The 23,138-nt window shown below is 45.6% G+C and overlaps 1 protein-coding gene across 3 annotated transcripts in view; it reads left to right on the top strand.

Annotated features, from left to right (window-relative positions):
* Positions 1-544: 544 nt before the first annotated feature.
* GSG1L (GSG1 like) overlaps positions 545-23,138 on the top strand; it is a 123,269-nt gene continuing 100,675 nt past the window's right edge. For all 3 annotated transcript variants that reach the window (XM_084641828.1, XM_084641830.1, XM_084641829.1), the window contains exon 1: positions 545-1,134. In XM_084641828.1, the coding sequence (XP_084497954.1) occupies positions 834-1,134 (301 nt within the window). In that variant the 5' untranslated portion in view covers positions 545-833. The remainder of the gene's footprint in view (positions 1,135-23,138) is intronic.

Consider the following 23,138-nt stretch of genomic DNA (forward strand, 5'->3'; position numbering starts at 1 on the left):
CTATTGTGGGATTATTTTTTTCCTACTAATTATGGCATTTTAGTAATTAATCACCTTTGGGCCTAATTTTCCTTTCACATAGGTGTAAATCGAGAGTAGCTTGGCTGAAGTCAGAGGAATTACACCACGTAACATAACAGGAGGATCAGCTCCCTGACTTGTTCCTTACTCAAGACACCATAAAAAGTCTGTAATCATACTGAATTCCCCCTTCCTCTGGGGAAGCTTCCTCATGCACAGCTTCTGAAAATGGGCTCCTTAGCCTTGAATAATTGTTAATTTGAATATAAAATGAGGCTTCCTCCCCCGCCTCCTCTGTAACGTTCAGCTGTCAGCATGATGCAGTAACAGCCGAGATTCACAAATGATTTTGATGGCATGCAGAAGCAGCCCCTGCTGTCTGTCTCCTGCTTGATTTTGGAGTCAAGTACAATGTAGTCCCACAGCCTGCAGGTGTCTCCCCCTGGAGAAGGCTGCATAGCTGCTCGGCATCATGTGTGTTACGCTAGCAGATGTTCAGTTGCTCTTCATGCTGCCTCTGAGACAGACCTTCTCTGAGCCTTTCAGCACTCTTAGCCACGACACACACCACAATACAGCTACATTTCTGCTGGCTGCAGCTGCTCTTGTAACACACCAAGACGGGATTTCAAATAAAGAGGAAAATGGGAGGATGGCTGCAGCATTTCCTTCACTGTTTCAGCAACAGATTGGAAGAAGCCGAGAGTTTCTGTGACTGGAAAACCACATTCTGAATTGTGACGGGCTTTGAACTTCCAAGCCCCCAAACCCCACATTTGATTTCTTTTCTCTGCAGGAGGGGGTGGGTTACCATGAAGACAAACCGAAGATGCAGAGCCCTCCTAGCAGTGAGTCTGAACCTGATGGCTCTCCTCTTCTCCACCACAGCCTTTATCACAACCCACTGGTGTGAAGGGACTCAGAGGGTCCCCAAGCCAAACTGTGGGAAAGACAAGAAGACAAATTGCCTCAACTACAGTGGGAATGAGACGGCCAATGACACAAACCAGAATGTGGTGCACTATAGCTGGGAGACGGGGGATGACCGCTTTCTCTTCCGGTATTTCCACACTGGGATCTGGTACTCCTGTGAGGAAAATATCAATGCTGCTGGTAAGTGGCAATACTATTTCCTTTCAGCTTGCATTGTTTTCTATTTGATTCAGCAGCTTAACGAATAATTAGAGGAGCTATTTGGAACTGTAAACTCTCAGCAGATGAAAGCCTGAGAATTTTAGCAATTCATTGTTCCAAACAGGACAGAGGGAAGACAACCTGTTCATAGCGAGGAGGAGACTTTGCTTGTTTGTCTGTTAATCAGGCAGTGAGGGTGTGCTGAGAGATCAGCTGAACCTCAGACAAATATGTGCTAGCAAGCCCTGGTTCTGCTGCTTGCTTGCTTCCAGAGGCCAGTCAGTGCTTTCCTTTCATGAGTCACTCCACATATCATACAAAAGACAAGGTCTTGGTAGTAGCTGCAGAGATTCTGGGGTTCAGTTACCCAATCCCAAGCATCCCCTTAAATATCCTGAAAACACTGTCCTGGATTTCAGGGGGAGGGTGAAGCTCATGGTTCCACTCAGACAATAGCCCCAATCGTGTGTTTCTAGTAACACTTATTGTGACATGACCCTTAGGTCATGTCACAAGCTAACCAAAGTCTAGCGGAGGAAATGCTGGTGAAACCACAGGACTGAGTGACAGGAGATCGTTTCCATTCCCAGCTTGGTCACTGATTCCTTGTGCCGCCTTGGGCAAAACACCAGTTTGTGCTTCAGTTTCTTTGACTGTAAAATGGGAGTAATGGTATTTTCCAACCTCACCAGTAAAAGACTCCTGGATGGAAGGTGTTATCGACAAGCAAACAGGGCTGGATGAAGGCACTATAGGCCCATACCTATGGCCCTTGCTCCCCAAGCTGTGCAATGATGCCAGAATCTAAGCTTTAATTTTGAAAAATTGTTTTCTAGTCCATGTGGTTGCAAAACAAAGCTTGAAAATGTGGCCCAGGTGTCCCCGAGGCAATGATGGCTGCAGTGAGCCTCCAGCAGAGGCAGGAGCAGCAGCCGCTACCGCCAGGGAGGAAGCTGCCTGGCCCTACACTCTCAATGAAAGCAGGTGTGTTGCTCCCATCACTTCTGGGAGAGATGGAGAGGCTACTGATTCAGCATCCTCTGGGGTGGTGTCTGGGGGAGCTGCCTGTAGGAGTGTGCCTAACCCCAGATCTCCTTAATCTAGCCCTGAGTGCAAAATGATGACTCAAAGCAAAATGGAAAAGGATTCGTCAGACCCGAAAGGGTAGAATTCCATACAGAGCTAAAGCAAGGATTCTTTGGGCAGGATTTAGGGTTTAGGGGCTGTAGTAAAACAGGTCAAATAGTCTATAAATTGGAGCTGTCTTGGCTGGGAGCTTGATTACATCACGAGGTCTGCACTATCCCAAAGCACTGGGTTGCTTGCTTACTGGATGGCCAGGACAGGACGTGTTGCTTTCTAAGGTGGTACTTTAAGAATCAGTAAGCCATTAAAGCTCATTCAACAGAAGGGTAAACTTGGGCCATCTTGCTCAGGTGAGGGAAGGAATGTGCATGGGACTCCTGATTTGGGATCATCCTCTCAGACCTGCTTGGAGTGGAATGAAGGCAAATGCTGGATCATAAAAATGTACGGAAAAATAAAACATTACGAAAAAAGGGCATTTTTCTCACTGATTTTGAAAGAAGAGCAGGACTTAGCTAGAGCCCGGTGGCACTCAGACCAGAACCAGGGCCAATCAAGCTCCTCTGAGTTTGTTACAGGCTATTCCAGTTTTCCTAGCCAGGCTCAGTCCACTACTGTTTATACCCCAGATTTCCTGGGTATCTCTTCACCATGTGAATTCAGTCCAGTTTACACATTGAGGTAAGTCAGCAGTAGAAGGAAAGCCTGTATATGCCCTTCATTAAGAGCTGTGCTCAGGAGACAAAGCCATGCTGGAGTGGATAAGCTAAGGCTACCTCCACAGCCGTCAGGCACAGGACAGGCCTAGCGCAGCCTTGGGCACTAGGCTGGCCTGACCAACTTGAAAGTGCTCGACAGTAAGGCAGGCTCATTGTGGTCAGGGCCATGTAGACACCAGCTTGTAACGGGAAGCATCTATGGAGGGGGAGGCGGGGGGGAAGTGTGGGGGGGTACATGTTTACTTTGTGCTGCAGCTGTGAGAAGCACCGTGCAGGGCAATCACAGGCCGTCTGCCTCTGAGTGCATTACCCAGAGCACAGCCCCCGGCTCCCCACCAGAGCCCCAGCATTCCTTGCCACCTTCCCATGCTCCAAATAACCAGAGCACTGTCTATAACATGCTCCACACAGCCACAGGACTAACTAACTACGCAGAATGACTTAGGTGGTGTATTGCAGTGCCTCGCTTTTAGGGGCCCAGACTTCCTACACAATGCATAGGGAGAGCTAGGCACCTAGGAAAGGGACTCGCAAAAGCCAGAATGCTGAGCAGAGAGCGGTATAAGCTAGTCAATAGCAGATACCAAGTGGAGGGAGGTGGCCTAAGCTGTGCCCCTCAAAAGGACTGAGATGACCAAGTGCTGGCTGGAGGCTGGCACCTTTCTTCATTTGTGATTCTCAGCCATGAACCCTCCCTTGACTCAGGTGCCTAAGGCACTTCTTGCAAGAACGGCAGCAGCTGATGCCAAACTCTGCACAAAACAAGCGTGGGGGGCGGCTATCGCCCTTATAACACTTAGACTAGTGATTTGAATGTGGGTGTCCCACCGCTCTGGTGAGTCCCTGAACCTTTGGAGTAAAGAATCATCCTTACTCCCTCGCTCTCGGAACAAATGCAGATTTAATTATTTCATACCCAGTGGAACAGCTTCAACTAGAGAAATGGACAAACTCACACCAGACTGTCCCATAGACCAGGGTGAAGGCACTCATGTAAGGGCTAAGAACCCCAAGTTCAAACCCCTTCTTCATACCCTGCAGGGGGGGGAATTGCCAGGTGTCCAACGCTCTGTAACCACAGGGCCAGAACTAGTAAGGAAGGATGCCTTCGGTGTACTCACACACTCCATATAGCCACCACCCTGTTGATAGCACCCTCCATACAACCGTAGCACTGTTAATAACATACTCTGTATAGCCCACAAGGTTGTCAATAGCAAACTCGGTATAATCACAGGGTGGTCAATAACACATTGTATAGCCCATATCTCTGTCAATAACACATTCCATGTAGCCACCGTCGAGTCAATAGCACACTCTGTAAAGTCACAGAACTGTTAATTAAATATTCCTTACAGCCCCGGTTCAGTCAATAGCACAGTTCATATAGCCACAGTGTGGGCAATAACACAGGCTGTCACTTCCATCTCCTACACCTACCAACAAGCATAACCATGACACTTGTGCTGCTACAGCAAATTAAACTGTGGTGTGTGTTTAATTTTCTAGTTTTGTTTAAACAGGGTTGGTTCCCTTAGTGGGTTTAGGCTGGGCTGGGTTGGAGGCTCCAACGCTACCCTCATACACGTCATGGCCCTAGGGACACAAGACATTCCTTTCCCGGCTTGCCCTGGAGATTTGATCTCTTCCTTTCCGTTGGGAACCAATTGTGGTGATGGCATAAAGAGCCACAGGGGAGGGCAGCACATTGCTGCAAGATAGTAGCAGTGTAAATCGGGCTTAATTTTGTCAACTTGCGAAGATGCCAGTTAGATTTTACAGCTGAAATCTGACAAACCAGATTTGCCAAATTAATATGTGTTGTATTGGAATGGAATTTAAGGATTAACCCTTTTTATTGAGTCTAGGAAACATTAATTTACTAATTCTAAAGTAAAGTTTTTTTCAGGTCTACTTCTAGCTCAGACAGTGTTTCTCAAATCAGTACACTTGGTATTCTTAATCAATCCACAGTTTATTAATTTATCCGGAACTACATCCATACACCATAAACAGTTCTTCAATCAGCTGTAGACACAATCAATTTTCTAGGTCTGTACTGAACACAAAAACACAGTCTTGGAAGCGATTGTCATAGACTAGGGTCAAGGGTCAGCAGTTATGCCAAGGAACAAAGCAAACTACCAAGATTTCTTATTACATATGAGATCAATAATAATCACTTTGTCAGCATTTCTAATACATTTTTTATACTAGAGGTCCCTCACTAATGTGCACGGATGTCTTAAGGCACTTCTAAGAGTATGGTCCCTGCTATTTGAATGGTATGGACTAAAAGGAACAAGTTTAAAATATCAAAAGCAATTGATTATAGTTATTGTATTAAATTTCTCTTAGGCCAATTTGCTGGACATACAAAGTAGAAGTGCTAATAGCATTAGTTAAAATCCAGAATATGATTATTTGAGGTCTCTCTACAGAGTGCAGACTCAACAAACTAACCTTCAGTTATTTATATTACAGAATAGAAGGAGAAATACAATCTTTGAAATTTAATCTCACCACTTCTTACCCCGTTAAGCATGAAATAGGGGAGAATCCTTTCCTCATGGCTGATCCAAACATCATTCTCCTGTCTGGATTTTGCAGCTTATTTGTGGGTTCAGTCATCCCTGCTCCATCCTGTGATTCTGGCCTAGGGGAGAGGCTGTCTTCAGGGGTTCAGCAAGCTCTAGGGTCCCACAAGATGATCCAAGTTGAGATACTGTTTCAGGGTCCATTGGAGGAAGGCAATCCCCTTATTTTGTATTGGACACTGGCCAGCTAGGTATTCAGATTTCAGCTCTCTCAATTTCTCTGAAACTTCCCTTGGTATTCAGTAGAGGGTGTTGGTATATAACACATTCTTTCAGTCCTATCCTTATTGTAGGATTTTTATATTGGATTCATTTCAAGGATTGTTTTTCAATATTAGCCAGGACTATTAATTGGAATTCCCCAAGCTATACCCTCAGTGGGTGCTTAGACCATTCCTTTTCCCTTCTTGTGCCATGCAATCCCTGTCACTTCTAGAGTGCAACAATTTACGAAGAAAACAAACAACATCCTTTATAGTTCCTCTAACCCTAGTGGGCAGAGTCTTTACATTCTTTTCACTTCACATCTTCTGGGGCTTATCATGAGGTTGGAGACTTTATACTGTCAGAATAAGACAGGTTAGTCACAGAGAGATGTGCGTCTGAGTCATAAGGCAAACAAATGCATAGCTTGAGGTGAAGGCAATGTGGATTGGATTTCTTGCAGGAACAGGTCGTTTGTTCCAGTTGACCTTCAGTTTTCTGGGTCTCATAACTAGTTATTTCTAGAGGGTTTAAACTTACGTTTGTACACACATCACTGGTTCGTAATACTTTGTAGCAAGCCAGTAGAATGGGAATTATGTCCTCATGCAAATCATGGGAAGTTCCCTTTAACAGTAACTTGAAGACTTTGTTAACCATTGGAGCTTTCCTTTCCTGGTAATTGTGTATTTTACTTTAGCTTAATTAATGCTCCCCAGATAAGCTGTCCCACCTGTTGGGACAGGCTTATTGACTCTCATAGTCTTTAGCTCCAAGAGGAAGATAAAGGTTTGTGCAAAGTATGCCAATTCCCTTTTTTTGTGTGTGAGAATTTGTCTGGCCCTCTTCTCGCAGAATTTGTCTTCCATTATAAAATATTCTGTTAATAGTTTTTTTTCCCAGAAATCTACAGTAGGAATCATTGCCTGAGTCCACAAATTAAAGAACGGTTATTTTGTTTTGTTTTTTGCTATACAGAGCAAGAATACGAGTAACTTCCTCATTTCCGACTTGAATCTTTTTTTAACAGGCCAACTCCCTTATCTTTAAGTCCGGTTTGAGTCCTATCTCTCGTATATTTTAAAATTTCTTTCAGAGTGGTTTTCCAAAAATGTATTACACATGATATGGGAATGCTGAATTGTATGAAAAAGGGCCTGGCTGTTTTGCATTTCAAACTGTTATGTTTTATATAGGAATGGAGAAACATGCTGTAAACTAAATAGTACTGACCTTGCACTATTTGGTTAGTAGCAAAAGTGTGATTGGTGGTAATCTTAGTTAACAAATAATTAACTGGGCTGAGTAAGAACTACAGCTGTTAACATATTTTCAAGGTATATGTTAATGGCTATATACACTTTACAATGGTGTGGGATGCAACAGGAAATCATACATCTTTCTAGGGGGAAGAAGAGAGACTATTTAGGTTTGGGGGGAATCCCTGTCCCCCTCATTTCTCCTGCTCACATGCACTGACTTCTGTGACTTTGGAAACAATTAAGCTCAGGGCTGGCAAAGAGGGGAAGAGGGGGACAATTGTACCAGGGCCCTGAGTTCAGGGGGCCCTCAAAACATCTGTAACTGGAGTGAAATGGGAAGATGTGGGTCATGTTTGCTGGGGTCCCACACCTTCCCATGTCTCTTAATGAGACTGCCTAAGCTCTTAATTTCAAACTGGACTTTTTGAGAATTCAGACACTTCTGACAAAAATTTAACACTCCTGCTTAAACAAAACCTCTGGTGCAATCTTAACGTTGGTAAAGCTATAACTCCACCAAAAATTAGCATGACAGTTCTCTCTTTTATCTTGTTATAAGATGACATCAAGAGATCTTGGGTAACAGGATCCAAATTTGTACCCTACCACGGTCATCTGATACCGGGCCCTGGAAAATCTGCTCCATGACGGAGAGAGCTGCTGTCGTCCTAGCAGCTCTCTCTGAAACATCGTGTTGTCTGTCTCCTGTGGAGAAACCTTCTCATCGTGTCAGCTGCACTCCTTGGCCTGTTGTCATATGGAATCTTAGGTGGCGTGCTGGCAATGTGCTGGGTAATATTCACTCCATGCATCTCAAGAAGTGGTTTTTTTACCCATGAAAGCTTATGCCCAAATAATCTGTTAGTCTTTAAGGTGCCACCAGACTTCTTGTTGTTTTTGTGGATACAGACTAAAATGGCTACCGCCTGATACTTGACTGCTAGGATAGTGAACCTGACCTACTGTCATACCCTCAGTCAGAGTAACAGGCACACGCCCTGGCCCTGGGGTCTGGTTGCAGTTACATTCAGTGGCTGGGGTCCCTCCATCATAAGAATGTCATGGATGCTCTCACAGTCACTCTCACAGTTCTAGTCCCCATCTCAGAGGGGAGCATATGTTAGACAAGCCCGGTGCTGGTTCTGCATAGTCACAGGTGCGCTCAGGTGCTCCCTGGGTCTATCTTCCCTCTTCCTGCTCCAGGCATAGGCAAACGTACGAGGCTAACCTATTGCACGGGACTCCACACCACATGACTCTATTAAAAATCTATAACTAGGAACTGTACTAGGTGGGCTTCTGAGGAAGTGTGAGTTTTTGGCACGTTTGAATTAGTCATGATCTGAGATCAATCTGCGGAGGAGTTTGCTCAGCAAAATGCTGTGTGAAAGATGCTTACAACAGGAGGGCTTCACTGTAGAAAAGGCAGTTGCCATGGCATGACTATCTGAGTCAGCACCGGCAGGATCTAGCGTTCTCTGCTATACTGGCCGACCGGAGCACGTACAGCACGGCCTCTTTGCCCAGCTACCCACCATTTCAGCCAAAAAGATGCTTCAGCATATGTATAAAATATGGATTTTACCTTCGTAAAATCTGCTGTGGCTGCGAACTGTCCACACACATTCACAAAATAAACGTAGGTCAAGGAAATCCAAAGCTCTGTGCTGTAAGGAAGTGGGATGCTGCTAGAGTTGGCAGAAAAAAAGCAAATCATAAACAAAAGGGGCCACAGAAATTCTGAGTTAAAGCAACCCCCAATGGGAGGGAGACTGTGAGCTGTTTCAGGAGATAAATAAATCAGAAGTAAAAAAGCCTGCAACAGCTTGTGAATGGACAGAAGCTAAAAATGGCAGCTGATGTTGGGCGTGAAAACAATTGTATTAGTTGTACCTTTTTTAACAAACTATTTTGAAATATGTTATTAGTAGGGTTGGTTTGGAATGTTCCATCAGAATGATTTTTCCAGTGAAAAGTGCAGTTTCTGCGAAATGCAGCTTTCTGTTGGGAAAAATCAGAATGAAATATTTCAGTTTGGGCCAAGTCGATCCAAACTGGAATGGTTTGTTTTTGAAATGACCCAGATTGATTCAGCTAGAATCAGTTAAACAAAATTAAACTTTATTATCCTACTGTGTGGCGTATTGTCTTATGGGTAAGGCAACCAGACAGCAAGTGTGAAAAATCGGGACTGAGGGTGGTGGTGGGGGGTATAGGTGCCTATTTAAGAGAAAGCCCTGACTATGAAATCGGGACACCAGGTCACCCTACTTATGGGTGGTGTATTTCCAGCCCCCATTCTCTCTTATGGGCTAGGCTCCAGAGGGACTACATCTCTGATAAGGCAATGCTCTGATTTCACTGCGACCAAGTTGAGTGGTGCATAATGGGGGTATGCTCCCCATACGAGCCCAGCAAGTGCTGAGTTAGGCCAGATGGGCCCAATCAGCTAATTAGGCTGCAAGCAGGGGAGATTTAGAATGGAGACAGCTAATTAAGGACAGGCTCACCTGTGCAAGAAGAGGCATGGCCGGTATAAACCCAGGTAGCTGCTCCCAGGGAGTAGGGCTGCTGCTCGGAAAGGCTGTAGTCACTCCCTGAGTGGAGGGAGTTAGAGGCTTGCAAAACCAGAGCGGGGGCAAACCAGACATGTAGGAAAAAGCCCAGGGAAACAGTAAGAGGTAGGAGTACACAGGGACTGTGGCTGCTTGTTATAGGGTCCCTGGGTTGGAACCCATTATAAAGAGGGGGCCTGAGTTCCCCTACCAGCCATTGGGCAGTGGCCGGGGTATTGGAGGTGCCAGACAGACAACAGGTCTGAAAAGCCTCTGAATTCCCTGGAAGTGGAGGACTTTAATGACCTGCCTGGAAAGCCAAGCGACAGAGAGGAAGATGCAGACCCAGGAGTGATCATGGCGGCAGAGTGAGACAAGACTGGGGGGACAACGTTGGAGGGGGAGCGCAAGCTGGCAGAGCTAATACTAAGGATGGCCAGCAGAGCCAATACTAAGGATGGACCCTGTGACAGGCTATATATGAGCTGGGGTGCATTTTGGAGCTGTAGTCCAGGCCGGGGGCCTGGCCCTTTGGGTAGAATGGTGATATCAGGCTCTCCCATAAGAAAATGCAGTTTAATGTTGAAATGACTCCATATGAAGCATTTTAGGTTATTCTGACAAACTGAAAGGAATGTCAAATTGTTTTGTTGTTTGGATCAAAAATATCTAAAGGAAATGTTTCAGCATTCCCAAATCAAATTGCCATTCCACAGAAAACTTCAAAATATTGCAGTGTCAGAATTTCCTGCGGGATGGAAATTCTGCATTCACGCAGCTCTAATTATTACCTAGAAAAAAAATTGTTTTGCATTTGCTCAGACAACACCAAGTTATTGTATGAGCTATCTCAAAGCCCAGTTTCACTGGAAAATGTACAAGGTGGGATTTTTCTGAAGCACTCGATGTTGGTCTAATTCTGTTCCCATTGAAACTAATGGGAATTTTATCATTGACTTCAATGGGATCAGAGTTAGGCCAACACTGAGTATTTCTGCAAATTCCACCCATAGTTTATGGGATGACATGTATATACTGTTGAAGAGAGTGCTGAAGCCCTGTCCAGTCAAGGACCAAGCTTTGAATTACATAGCTTCTCCAGTGGGGAGAGAGGGCAAATTAATAGTACATTCTGGAGCAGTGCTACTCAAAGTGGTGGTCCGCGGACACAAGCCGGACATCGGCTGCCGGTCTGCGTGCACATTAGAAAAAAAAATTGCGGGTCCCCCCCATCAGATAGCTGGAGAAGCACTGGACTAGAGAATGGTTGGAGAGACTTATTCGGGATATGATTCTTTAGTCAGCCTTAAACAAAACTAACAGATATTGTCACAATGCTATGATAAAATGACAGCAAAGATTGTGACTTCCTCTATATGCTGTGATAGCTGCTGTGAATCAGGAATTGCATAAGTTCCTGTATCTACAACTGATAATAATATTTTCCAGGTTGTGTGGGGGCTCAAAGTTTTACTGTAAATACGACACTGGCGTGCATTATTCCCTGAATCCAGAAATCTGGCAACCTTTACTATGCCTTTTTCAGAGAGTCTCTAAAATTTCTTTTAGGCTTTCCAGTGCTCCTGAGGTTTCTCAACAGGCCAAGATTCAACAGTGTGTAGTTTATAAGGCATTTGGTAGGTGGATAAGTACACAATGTCGAGAGAGATGAAAGAGGCAGCAATATCTAACCTAATATTAGTAATAGGAGACTGTTACCCACATACGCTTGTCAGATGGCCCAACAGGACAAGGTTTCCCGACAACACTTCATGTAATTGCTTCTTGAAACAGCTAGCTCTAGAGCACGAAGAGGAGAGGTTATTTGTGACTTAACTCCTGTGTGTTACTTCAGGCTAATTTAAAAGTGACAAACCTAACAATGACCACAATATAATTAGGTTAAACATCCACGAGGCAGGTAGGATACCAAAAAGTGACACAGATTGCTTTAGAAAAAGATTTCAATAAAATGAGAAGGTTAGATGCTAAGGCTCTAAAGCTAAAAGTAAAGGAAAGAAAATCCCTAGAGAGGGCTTGGATGCTACTAAGAAAAACCTATAATAGAATCTCAGAGGACACACAGACTACTGAACAGAAAGGGAAGCAGGAAGGCAAAGAGTAAACCATGTTTTCTACATGACAGGTTCAAGAAGCTATTTGAGCCAAACCGAAATCCTTGAAAACTTGGAAATCTAAGCCTCTGAAGCCAATAAACAGGATAATAAATTACAGCAGACATTAAGTAAGAAGGCGATAAGAAGGGCCAAAATGGAGTTTGAAGAGCAAATAGCTAAGGGAATAAAAACAAACAAGGGATTCTTTAAATATAGCAGAATCATAAAGTCTGCAAAAGAAGTGGTGGGCTTGCTAGATCATCAAGGGTTAAAGTCAGCAATTAAAGAAGATAAGGACATTGGTGAGAAGCTAAATGATTTCTTTGCCTCAGTCCACTGTTAGGAAGAGTCCTACCTGGGATTGGACTTTCTGGTAAAGATGAGGTGCTCTCAGAGATGGAGGTGTCTGAAAAAGGTCCTGGAGCAAACTGATTGTTTAAATGGCAATAAATCACAATAAGTCACTAGGCCCAGGTGATGCATCCAAGAATTCTGAAGGAGCTTAAGTAGGCAGTGACTGAGTTGCAAACAAACATTTCCAAACTCTCACTAAAAACTGCTACTGTTCCAAAGGACTGGAGGGTGGAAAATATTGTACCCAGGTTTTAAAAAGGCTGTAGAGGAGATCTGGAGAATTACAGACCAGTCAGCCTTACATCTGTACCTGGTAAATTGGTTGAAACAATATTTAAAAATAGAATAACAAAACACCAGGAAGATCATGTTCTGCCAGGGTCTAACCAGCATGGTTTCTGCAGAGGAAAACTGTGTCTCACTAATCTCTTAGAATTCTTTGAATGTGTGGATAAAGGAGAACCAGCTGATATATTGTATTTTGACTTCCCAAAGGCCTTTGACAATGTCTCATACAAGAGGCTACTAAAGAAGTTAAGTGGTCATGGGGCGAGAGGCAGAGTATTGCCATAGATCAAAAAACTGGCTAGGAGACAGAAAATAAACACTAAGATTCAATTGTCAATTTTCATCATGGCAAAGCTTAGCAGTAGGGCCTCAAGGTTCCATACTGGGTCCTGTGTTTGTTTTTATATATTTATTAATGATCTGGAAAGGCAGGTAGTAATGAGGAAATCATTGAGGCCAAGATCTGAACAAGATTCAAAAGAGATTGGCCATTTATATGGATATCAAGAAGATCCAGATTGATCATAATTAATTATGAACAAATTTTGGAAGATAGGCTTCAAGACTCAAGCTAAGAGATGAGGCTATGACCTGTTTGGGGGAAGATTATCCCACATCTTCCTATTATGGAGGTATTACACCTTTCTCTGAAGCATCTGGTTCTGGTCACTGTCAGAGACAGGACACTGGACTAGATGGAGTCTGGGTCTGATCCAGTCTGGCAATTCCTATGCCCCTATAAAATGAATGATGTCGTCCGTAGTTCTCAGAGTTATTGTATCAGGCTGTCTTCGGACTCAGGCAGAGATTACTGTAGCAATAACTCTTGGGTCACATTTTCAAACATTTTTTCACTGCCAGGAGTGGTTTTTTTAAATGAAAGCTGAGAGTCTGGCATCATCACATGGCTCCAGGAGCTGGGGCCCTAACCTCCTGCTTTGGGTTGCTGTCTCTTACCTCCACACAATCAGAATTACATGTCAAGTTTAAACTGCAAAACTATCTATAATATTTCCACAGAATAATGTCTATCTCCACACTGCACACAATGCATTTCTAGTGAGAAATATTAAATATGTATAAACGTGTAAATTCTAATATTTATAATATTTTTATACTTCTATATTTAAATATGAATATATATAAGCAGTTAATGATTTGCATTTTGTTTTTGTAATATACTAATTCACTTTTGTTTTAAGAAATTAATGAGTGACAAGTGCAGCTACAATAGTCACAGGCAAACAGATAAGCATTAACCCTGAAAAGATAAAAATTGTCACAGACAAAAGCAAAAGATAATGGGGTGAAATTCATCATGCTGCTGAGGGTTAGCAAAGGCTGGTGCACCACTTTATTTTTGCGTCTATTTGTGATGGTGCTCTACACAAGTGTGAACTTCACCTAGCCTGATTACATATAGATATGGGGGTGTGTGGGTATGCAAATGGTGTTTAGTATTCTTTTTGATGGATTTTTAGTGGGTTTCAAAATATTTCCTGTTAGTTTTAATTTTATTGAATATTTCCATGTTCTTTTTTGTATTGGAGGTTGAATAAGAGCATCTCATTTACCTTCTCTAGCCCCTGCCTTCTATCATGTCCCCTCTTATCCAGTTCCCCTTAAATAGTCCTAGTCTTAACGCCTCTTTATACAGAAATCTATCCACTCCTCTAATTGTTTGCATTGCCCATCTCTGGAGCTCATTGATTTCTGGTATATTCTTTGGATGGTGTGATAGAATTGACAGTATAACGCTATTTGCACTATTATTTTCCATCCATTTTCTTTGCTTGTTGGCCACTGCTACACGCAGCAGAGGACTTTACTAAGCCATCTGCAGTGCAACCCAGCTCTTTTCCCAGGGTGGTTCCAGTGGATTTAGAATTCAGTAAGGAGTGTGAGAAGTTAAAATTACTCCTCCAAGGTGCATTAACTGGCATTTGCCAACATGGAATGTCATCTGCCGTCATGCTGCCCATTACCCTGGCTTTGTCAGGTCCCTATGGTACCTCTATTCCACCGTTTTGAAATGTTGCTGTTCTCAAAAATGTAAACTAAAGCTATGTTTGGGAAGGGTGATTTTTTGGGGTAACTCTGAACTAAAAGTTTGGCAGTGGTGGTCTAAATTGCCACAATGGTCCACTCTGCAAGTAGCACCAACCATTCCTTTCCCTTTCCTCTGACTACTCTCTTCCTGGTTTTCTGCTACCTGGCCACCTGTTTCTGTGTTGGTGCAATGATTCTGTGAGCACAGCACCCCTATGTGAGGCCATGCCACCAGGAGCTGCTGATGCTACAGCTGCTGGAGTTCCTCCACACCCTGCTGCTGAGGGTCCCATGTGGTGCTCTGGGTCCTGAACGTTGTTAAGATGTGGGTAGGAAAGGGAGGGGCCATTGTCCCGTCAGTTTGGACCATGGAGCAAACAGTGGGGCAAGGGTAAGGCAGATCATAGTGACACATGCCTAGTGAAGACCTGCAATGGGGGAGAATGGTGATCTCCAAGACCCCTCACAGGCTGTTTTCTCCCCTTTCTTCTGCTCAGTGGAAGGTTTTCATCATAAAGGTTAAGAGATGGCTTGATCTCAGTTTGTAAGTATCTACCTGCGGAGAAGACAGCAGAGGGCTCTTCAGTCCGGCAGAAAAAGGCACAACAAGATCCAGTGCCTGGGAGCTGAAGCTAGACAAATTCAGGCTAGCAATAAGATGCAATTTTCTCATAGTGAGGGTGATTAACCATGGAATAGCTTACCTGGGGATGTGGCGGATTCTCCATCACTTGAAGTCTTTGTGGTGAGATTGGGTATCTTTCAAAAAGACCTGCTCTAGCCCAATTAGAAGTTATGGTGTTGATGCCAGAATCACGGGGTGATTTTTTTTTCTGGCCTATGTTGTGGAGGAGGTCAGACAAGATGATCATAATGGCCCCTTCTGGTCTTAGGCTATTCACTTCTTGGCTTAAACTATTCTGCTCTCACTGAGTGCTGTTGGCTCTTCCCACAGGTGGCATGTGCCAGTTGGGGCAGGAGGCATGTTAACTGAATTATTATTTATTCCAGGACACAACACACTGGAACAATAAGGCTGAAGTTTTAATTAGAGCTGCTTGAATAGCAAATTAGTTCAGCCAGCTGCTAAGAAATCAATCCCTGGAATCTATTGCCAGCATTATATCCCTGGGTGGTCATCAAAGACAATTAAGCTATGCCAGGAATTCAGATCTGCTGGTAACAAGCAGGAGGCTGTTCATAAGAGCAAAGAACTCATTCAACTGCTGGATCAAACCAGGTGTGATCGATAGAGGGAGACAGTCACAAAGGTGGACTTTACTCATTTCAGCCGGAAAGCCTGGCAGACCATTAAAAGTCTTTCTGGATATTCCAGGCTCATCAAAAAGGCGTTTCCTGTCTCTACAAATGCTGTCATTTGCTAGCCAATGGCAATTGCCCATAGACAGAACCTGGATAAGTCTTTCAGCCCTGCAGTCAAAACTGAGATTACAGATGGCAGGCTCCTAGTGTGGACTCAAACTTGATGGGTCTTTACTGGACCATAAAGTTTATGAAAACAGGAAAGGCTCCAGACCTATCCATATGAAGTTCCTACTATACCTAGGGCTAAAAGGTGATTGCTTTGGTTCCTCAATCAGTGTTTCCAGAATAACCGCATGCCAAAAAATGGCACAATGCAAAGATTGTAGCCATTCTGAAACCAGGAAAACCCTGGAAGATCCCAAGAGCTAGTGATCCATCTCTCTACCTTGTGTCAAATACAAGTTTATGAAGAGATCGATTCTGATGTGCATCAATGAGGTTATCAAGCCACAACTGCTCTTTGTTCAGGCTGGCTTCAGATGAGCACGCTGTACCCAAGATCACATTATTCACCCAACACAAGACATTGAAGATGCCTTTGAGAAGAGCAAGAAAGTTGGTGCTGTTCTGGTGGATCTATCAGCTGCACGTGATGCTGTTTGGCAGGTGGGGCTGACTGCCAAGTTGTGTCACATTATTCTCTCTAAACCCATGGTGCAGCTCATCTTGGAAATGATGATAAATTTGAGTTCCTATTTGCAAGCTGGAGACAAACTTAACTGGCTTAGACATATCTGTAGTGGACTCCTGCAAGGATCCATTGTAGGTCTCCTCCTTTTCAACATATATACTTTCTGGCTTTAATTGGTGGTAGGTTGTAAGTATGCACATGTGGATGGGCTCTGTCTCGCTGATGTGGATAACGATCTACCCAACGCTGAAGAGATGCTCTGCCAGGATATGAATGCTCTGGCCAAAGCTTCATCAAATGGAGATTTGCTCTGAGAGTCTGATAGTGGCCACAAACTTCCATCTAAACAATTGCCTGGCCTATCAACCCCTTACAGTCTGTGCTGAGGATCATCCACTCCCTTTCCAGCCAGTTGTCACTTATTTAGACTGCGGTCCAGTTTGACGCCTAATATACTGGTCACATCTAGAACACTTTAAGAGAACTCTCACCTCCTGCACGGCCGTGAGATAAAAGCTAACAGGAACCTCCTGGGGAACAGAAGCAAATGTTCTATGAACCTCATTCCCAGCACTGGTGTTCGCACCAACAGAATATTGTGCAGCAGTTTGGGGCAGAAGTTGGCACTGCCTCCCCCTCTGCTGGACATGGGTTTAGTGGGAGCACTGTGGGGAAGACAGAGCTCCTACACATTACCATTCAGCAGCAGCCATCACCAGCTACAAACCCCAGGTCCCTGCTGCAAAGCCCTTTAGACACCCCTCTTTTTGAATGGTGGTGATGGCAATATAAGGGTCACTTGCCAGCTAGGCAGATGTTTATGGCTGGCTTTGACTGTGACCCCTAAAGGGCAGGGGCCTCTGGCATGCTGAACCACATGGCGCACAGCCCTCATGACTTAAAGTAGCAGCAGCTTGTCTCAGGACAACAAATATGCACTGGGCCCTCAGAGCAGGGGTTGGCAGAGCACAGTGTGGTGTGTTCAAGTGGGACAGAAATATGGTCCTAACCAGCCTTTGGCCATATCACTGACTGCAACCTGTCCAAGGATGCTGCTGTGCACCTGTTTCCTTTCTCCCAAATGGAGAGTAAGGGGTACAGGGACTTTGCAGCTGCTTATGCTCCCAGGTGGCATATATCCTGACAGTGCTATTTTGCAAAGAGGGCCATGGCAGAGCTGTGCGCAGCCATGAGGGGAGCTATACGGTGTTCCCTGGGTAACTGTGACGGTGGTAAGGAGCATCTGTCCACTAATATATGGACCAGTGGTCAAACAGCTGTCATGGCCCAGTGGGTAAGAAACTGCAAGACTAGTACCACCCATGACTGCACCTTGTGAAGCAGGACTCCTCCAGGAGCATTGTGGGGAAGCTGCATCTTGTTGCAGAGGAATGGGTGAGCCCCTAACTCTCTGCTAGTGTTGTGGACACGGACAATGGATTGCATGTCACCAAGGCCATGCATGATGGAGGCCAGGGACATGCTGGAAGCCTCCTTCACTGCCTCAGTCTGGTGATGAGGGAATTCTAGAGGGGGATGCCCAGGTGCAGCGTGGTTTACAGTGGCTGTCAAATCCAAGGCCATGGAAACCGTCTCTGTGCAGCACGAGCGGCTGGTCTCACTCTCTTTGCCAGATAAAGCAGGAGGTGGTGACCAAGGAATTCTGCCTTTTGCATGCTGGAGCATCTGTTTGAGCAGAGAGCAGCAGGGCAAGCATTCTGCAACCCTACTTAGGCTCAGACAGACATCCTCCTGGACCTGTCAGCATTTCTCCGGCTGCTCATGGAGAAGATCTGCAACCACCTAGAGCAGGGGTTCTCAAACTTCATTGCCACCGTCACCCCCTTCTGGCAACAAAAATTACCACGGGGCCCCAGGAGGTGGGGACTGAAGTCTGAGCCTGCCCAAGCCCCACCACCCCGGGAGTGGTGGGGGGAAAGCCAAAGCTCCACTGCCCCAGGCTGGGGGGCCAAAGCCCAAGCCCAAGGGCTTCAGCCCCTGGCAGGGGGCCTGTAACCTTAGCCCCGTCACACAGGGCTGAAGCCCTCAGGCTTGGGCTTTGGTCCTGGGCCCCAATAAATCTAAGCTATCCCTGGTCAGTCCATTAAAATGGGGTCATGACCCACAGTTTGAGAACTGCTGGCCTAGAGCTGCAGTGAGGCCACCATGCTGGCAGCAGGGGTGATGTGGCATTGGCCAGGTAATCAATCCCTTTGCTGTGCAAACTGGAGAGGAAACTAACCCCACATAAAAACCTCTTCTAGCAACTGAGCACTACGCTGGGTTCTCTCTGATCGGGAACATGCTGTCTGTGCTTGTGGGAAATTTCCATTTACAAGCAATGATGGAAAAGAAGCTCCACCTGACTGCAACCCTCCTAGTCCCCTGTTTCAAAACCACCATGGCTTCATTTCTGTCAGAGAAGAGGAGGACACTTAGAGGTAGACTCATAGGCATGGTGGCTCAGATCCATGACCAAGAGCCTCCAACATGTGGCCAGCAGCATTACTACCTGCAAACAATGTTCCCTCTAATTTTTTGACAGGCCGTGTGCGCAAAAAATGTCTTCTGTGCAGATTTTTGAAGCAGAGTTCAAATTTGTGCACCATGAGGCAAATGCACCCAAGCGAGTAAATTTAAAACGTTTTAATTTGCAATTTGTGATAATAATAGTTTTATACCATGTTATTTTATAAATGTCATTTTTAAATACTTAGAAAAAGGAAATTTAACCTCCTTTCCCTTTTCCCCCCTTTTGCCAGCTAATAGAATCTGGCTGTGTTGATAGATGGCAGATGAACAATGTCAAAAATCGCCCGTAAACGATATTTCGGCCTGGCTCCTATGTAGTATTTCATTTTTGTGCGCGCGGAGTTTAGTATCTGTGCACGCACACATGCACACAGCTTAGCGGGAACAGTGCCCGCAAGTGACACCATGGCAGATGCAGCAGCAGAGGGAGAGAGCAGCGGGTCCTTTTGGGACAGTCTGGAGGGCTTTCAATTGGTCAGCGTTGCTTCTGGCTCCTCTCAGGGCCAGGGTGTTGCTGCTGCTACAGTGAATGGGAGGAATGTCTCCATGATCCCAGGAGAATAAGCCCTAACTGAGACCCTCTGTCGTACTGGCAAATACCCAGAGATGTGAGGCCAGCACTGCACCAACTTGCTGTCACCCACCTTCCCTGTCCACTGCAGAGTGTGTGGCCCGAGTGCCCATTTAGTGTGGCTTTTAGTGATGACACAGGTGCACGTCTCTCCTGGGGAGTGTGGAGAGAAGTCTTTTCATTTGGATGAATGATAAACAGCAATAAACCCTGCCAGAAGAGGCTGTGGGTGGGAGGAGGAGGCAAGTCTGGAGACAGCTTGCAGCCCTAGATCCCTAACTGTGACATAGCTGCACTCGTATTCTCCAGCCCCTTCCTCAGCAAATGCAGAATGTAGAGAGACTTAGCTCAGCATTCATCTCGAGCGACACAGACAGACACATGCGACCTGTCACATGGAGTGACTTCATCATGTCATTTACTCATTGCAGTGGAGGGGTGGGGCTAGACACAGGGGGAGCAGGACTAGCTCAGCCAACCCTGCCTGTGTTGGATTAGCAGGCTGACCCGATCTGAGCCTCTGAATTGGTTTGGGGGGTTCTGATGGACACTCCCTTTTCTACATGGTTCAAAACAAGGCTCTGGGCTGGTGTGAGTCACCAGATCTTCTAGCTCCTCCTCCAGCAATACCCTCTTGGGAAAGGGGCATCTCCCATGTCCTTATGGCAGGGAGCACCCACCTCCAGACTGTGTTGGGGTCACCGCTGTGGGAAGGTTCGGTGGGGAGAGCAAACCAGCTTCCACCATCCAGCAGTGGAGGGTGTGTTTTTCCATTAGCCTCCTTCCTCTCCCTCTCCTCCAGGGACTCCTGTCTCCTGGAGGGGCACCAGCTTTTAGGCAGTAGTGTCCAATAATAGTACCTGCCAATCCTTCCGAAGCAGCACCTGGCCCCAACAGAACGTGCAGACAGTGGCTGCTGCTTCTCCAGCAGGGGGACCTGAGCTTGAGAGCTGGGCACTGCCTTGGAGGCTGGGGCTGCCAGCATGTGGTACCTGCACCTTCTGCCCTCAGCTATGCACCTGTGCATGAAGCTGCTCTAAAATAGGATTCTCAGCCTTTTTCTTTCTGAGGCCCCCTTCCTAACATGCTATAAAAACTCCACGGCCCAGCTGTGCCACACCTGGTTTTCTCCATATACAAGCCAGGGCCGGCGTTGAGGGCAATTGCATGGGGCCCCCATGCCGCAGGGGGCCCCGCAAAGCTAAGTTGCTCAGGCTTCATCTTTGGGTGTTGGCACTCGGGGCCCCGGGCTGCAGTCCTGCACAGCGGGGCTTTGGCTTTCTGTCCCAGGCCCTAGCGAGTCTAACACCAGCCTTGCTTGGCGGACCCCCTGAAACCAAGGGGCCCCGGACCTCTGGTTGAGAATCATGGCTCTAAAGGGCCCAGTGCTCTTGTCACCAACTGCATAGCAGCCTCCTATAGAGGTTTCTGCATGTTCTTTCCCACACCTCCTTTCCTCTCTCCTGTGCCCCTGCATACATATTGACCCCTTTCCTCAGCCCCTCCCTGGGGCCCAGCAGAGTCACCCTGACCTGCCCCTAACAGCTGTGACCAAAGCGCACCCTTCTCTCCCAAACCCACAAAACCCTATTTCCTTTGCCTGTTGTTTTTGAATGTAAACCTTTACAGTTTTTGGAAAATAGGGAAATTTTCAATGAGCAATTAAGATGTTTTGGCAAAGTTTGAAGAGATGAAGCATCTTGCAAGCATGTGAGCGGCATATGGAGCAGCTCTCGGTCTCTCTAAGGAGTGGGGATGCCTCTCATCCTGCTGTGAGAAGCAGGGAGAGGGCACTGGGCTAGAGCTAGTGTTGATCAGAATGTGCTTTCGCAATGCGCTCTTTCCCTAGTATCGTGGAGACCTCTCTGCGCAAGTGACAGGCTGTGATCTAAAGGCTAGAGAAAGGTTTTTCCTCTGTAAGGGATTGGAGCTTTGGGGTTTTATTCGCCAACTGATGTGGGTAGTCTCTGCAGTTGCATAGTGGTAAATGAGGAGAGATGAATGTCTCAAACCTTGAGCCTGTCTGTGGAAAGGGCCACGCTGTGCTCCATCTCTTTAAAGAGGAGGTGCCTAGGTGCTGATGATGAACTCAGCAATTTCTAATGTGTACTGATCACCTACAGCACATGTTGTATTCCACCTTGGTTCGTAGAGGACTGTCTGAATCCACCATGCAAGTGAGGCAGAAGTTTAGCTCTTCCCATCTCTGTAACTTTCCTAATGCTACCCAGGACAGCTGCTGTTAAAATCCTCAGTGATTTCTGCTTTCTGGAGTCCAGGGGAGAGGATAAGGGAACTGCTGCTCATTTTAAATTTCTTGGTTCATCAGGAAAGCTGTGAAAATAGTTTTGCTAGCATAGCTGTTGTTTTCATCTCCTGGTAAGCTGTGCCTATTCAAACAAATGTGCTTTCATAGAGCCAAATGCAAAATTATACCTCCAGGAACAAGGAAGGCAGGCCATGCCTACAGAATGGGGGACTGTATCCTCGAAAGCAGTGATTCTGAAAAGGGATCTAGAGGTCACTGTGGACAAGCAACTGAACAGAACCAGCCAGTGTGACGCTGTGGCAAAAATGGCTCATGTGATCCGTGGATGTATAAACAGGGGAGTAATGAGTAGGAGTAGGGAAGTGACTTTTACCATTTTATGTGGCATCGGTGAGACTGCTACTAGAACCCTGCAAACAGTTCTGGTGTCCACATTTTAAAAATCTAAAAATCGGGGAGTTTGCAGAAAGGAGAAAATGATTCTAGGACTGGAGAAAATGCCGTAGGGTGAGACATTAGGGTATGTCCATGCTACAAGCAAGGCATGCGATTGCCCTGCTCACATACACATACTCACGCTAGCTCTGATTGAGCTAGCGTGAGTATAAAAAGCAGTGTAGCTATGGTAGCATGGGTGGTGGTGGCAGAGGCATGACTGACGTGTGCTGTCATAAATATAAGGGGAAGAGTAACAACAGTTATGTATGCAGTAATATAAAATCCCTTCTGGCCAGAGGTTACCTGTAAGGGGTTAAGAAGCTCAAATAACCTAAAAAGAAAAGGAGGACTTGTGGCACCTTAGAGACTAACCAATTTATCTGAGCATAAGCTTTCGTGAGCTACAGCTCACTTCATCGGATGCATACTGTGGAAAATACAGAAGATGTTTTTATACACACAAACCATGAAAAAATGGGTGTTTATCACTACAAAAGGTTTTCTCTCCCCCCACCCCACTCTCCTGCTGGTAATAGCTTATCTAAAGTGATCACTCTCCTTACAATGTGTATGATAATCAATCAAGGTGGGCCATTTCCAGCACAAATCCAGGTTTTCTCCCCACCCTCCCCAACAAACCCACTCTCCTGTTGGTAATAGCTTATCAAAAGTGATCACTCTCCTCACAATGTGTGTGATAATCAAGGTGGGCCATTTCCAGTACAAAGCTTATACTCAAATAAATTGGTTAGTTTCTAAGGTGCCACAAGTACTCCTTTTCTTTTTGCGAATACAGACTAACATGGCTGTTACTCTGAAACCTGTCAAATAACCTAGTTGGCAGCAGACCTCAAGGACCAAGGGGAAGGAAGATACTTTCAAATCTGGGGGTGGGAGGAAAGGCTTTGTTTGTGCTCTTTGTTTGTGTGTTCTCTCAAGTAGAGAGAGAGAGACCAGGGCAGAAAAAAACCCATCTCTTAAGAAC

Source organism: Lepidochelys olivacea, assembly GCF_965140295.1.
Source record: "Lepidochelys olivacea isolate rLepOli2 genome assembly, chromosome: 10".
Classification (NCBI taxonomy): domain Eukaryota; kingdom Metazoa; phylum Chordata; order Testudines; family Cheloniidae; genus Lepidochelys; species Lepidochelys olivacea.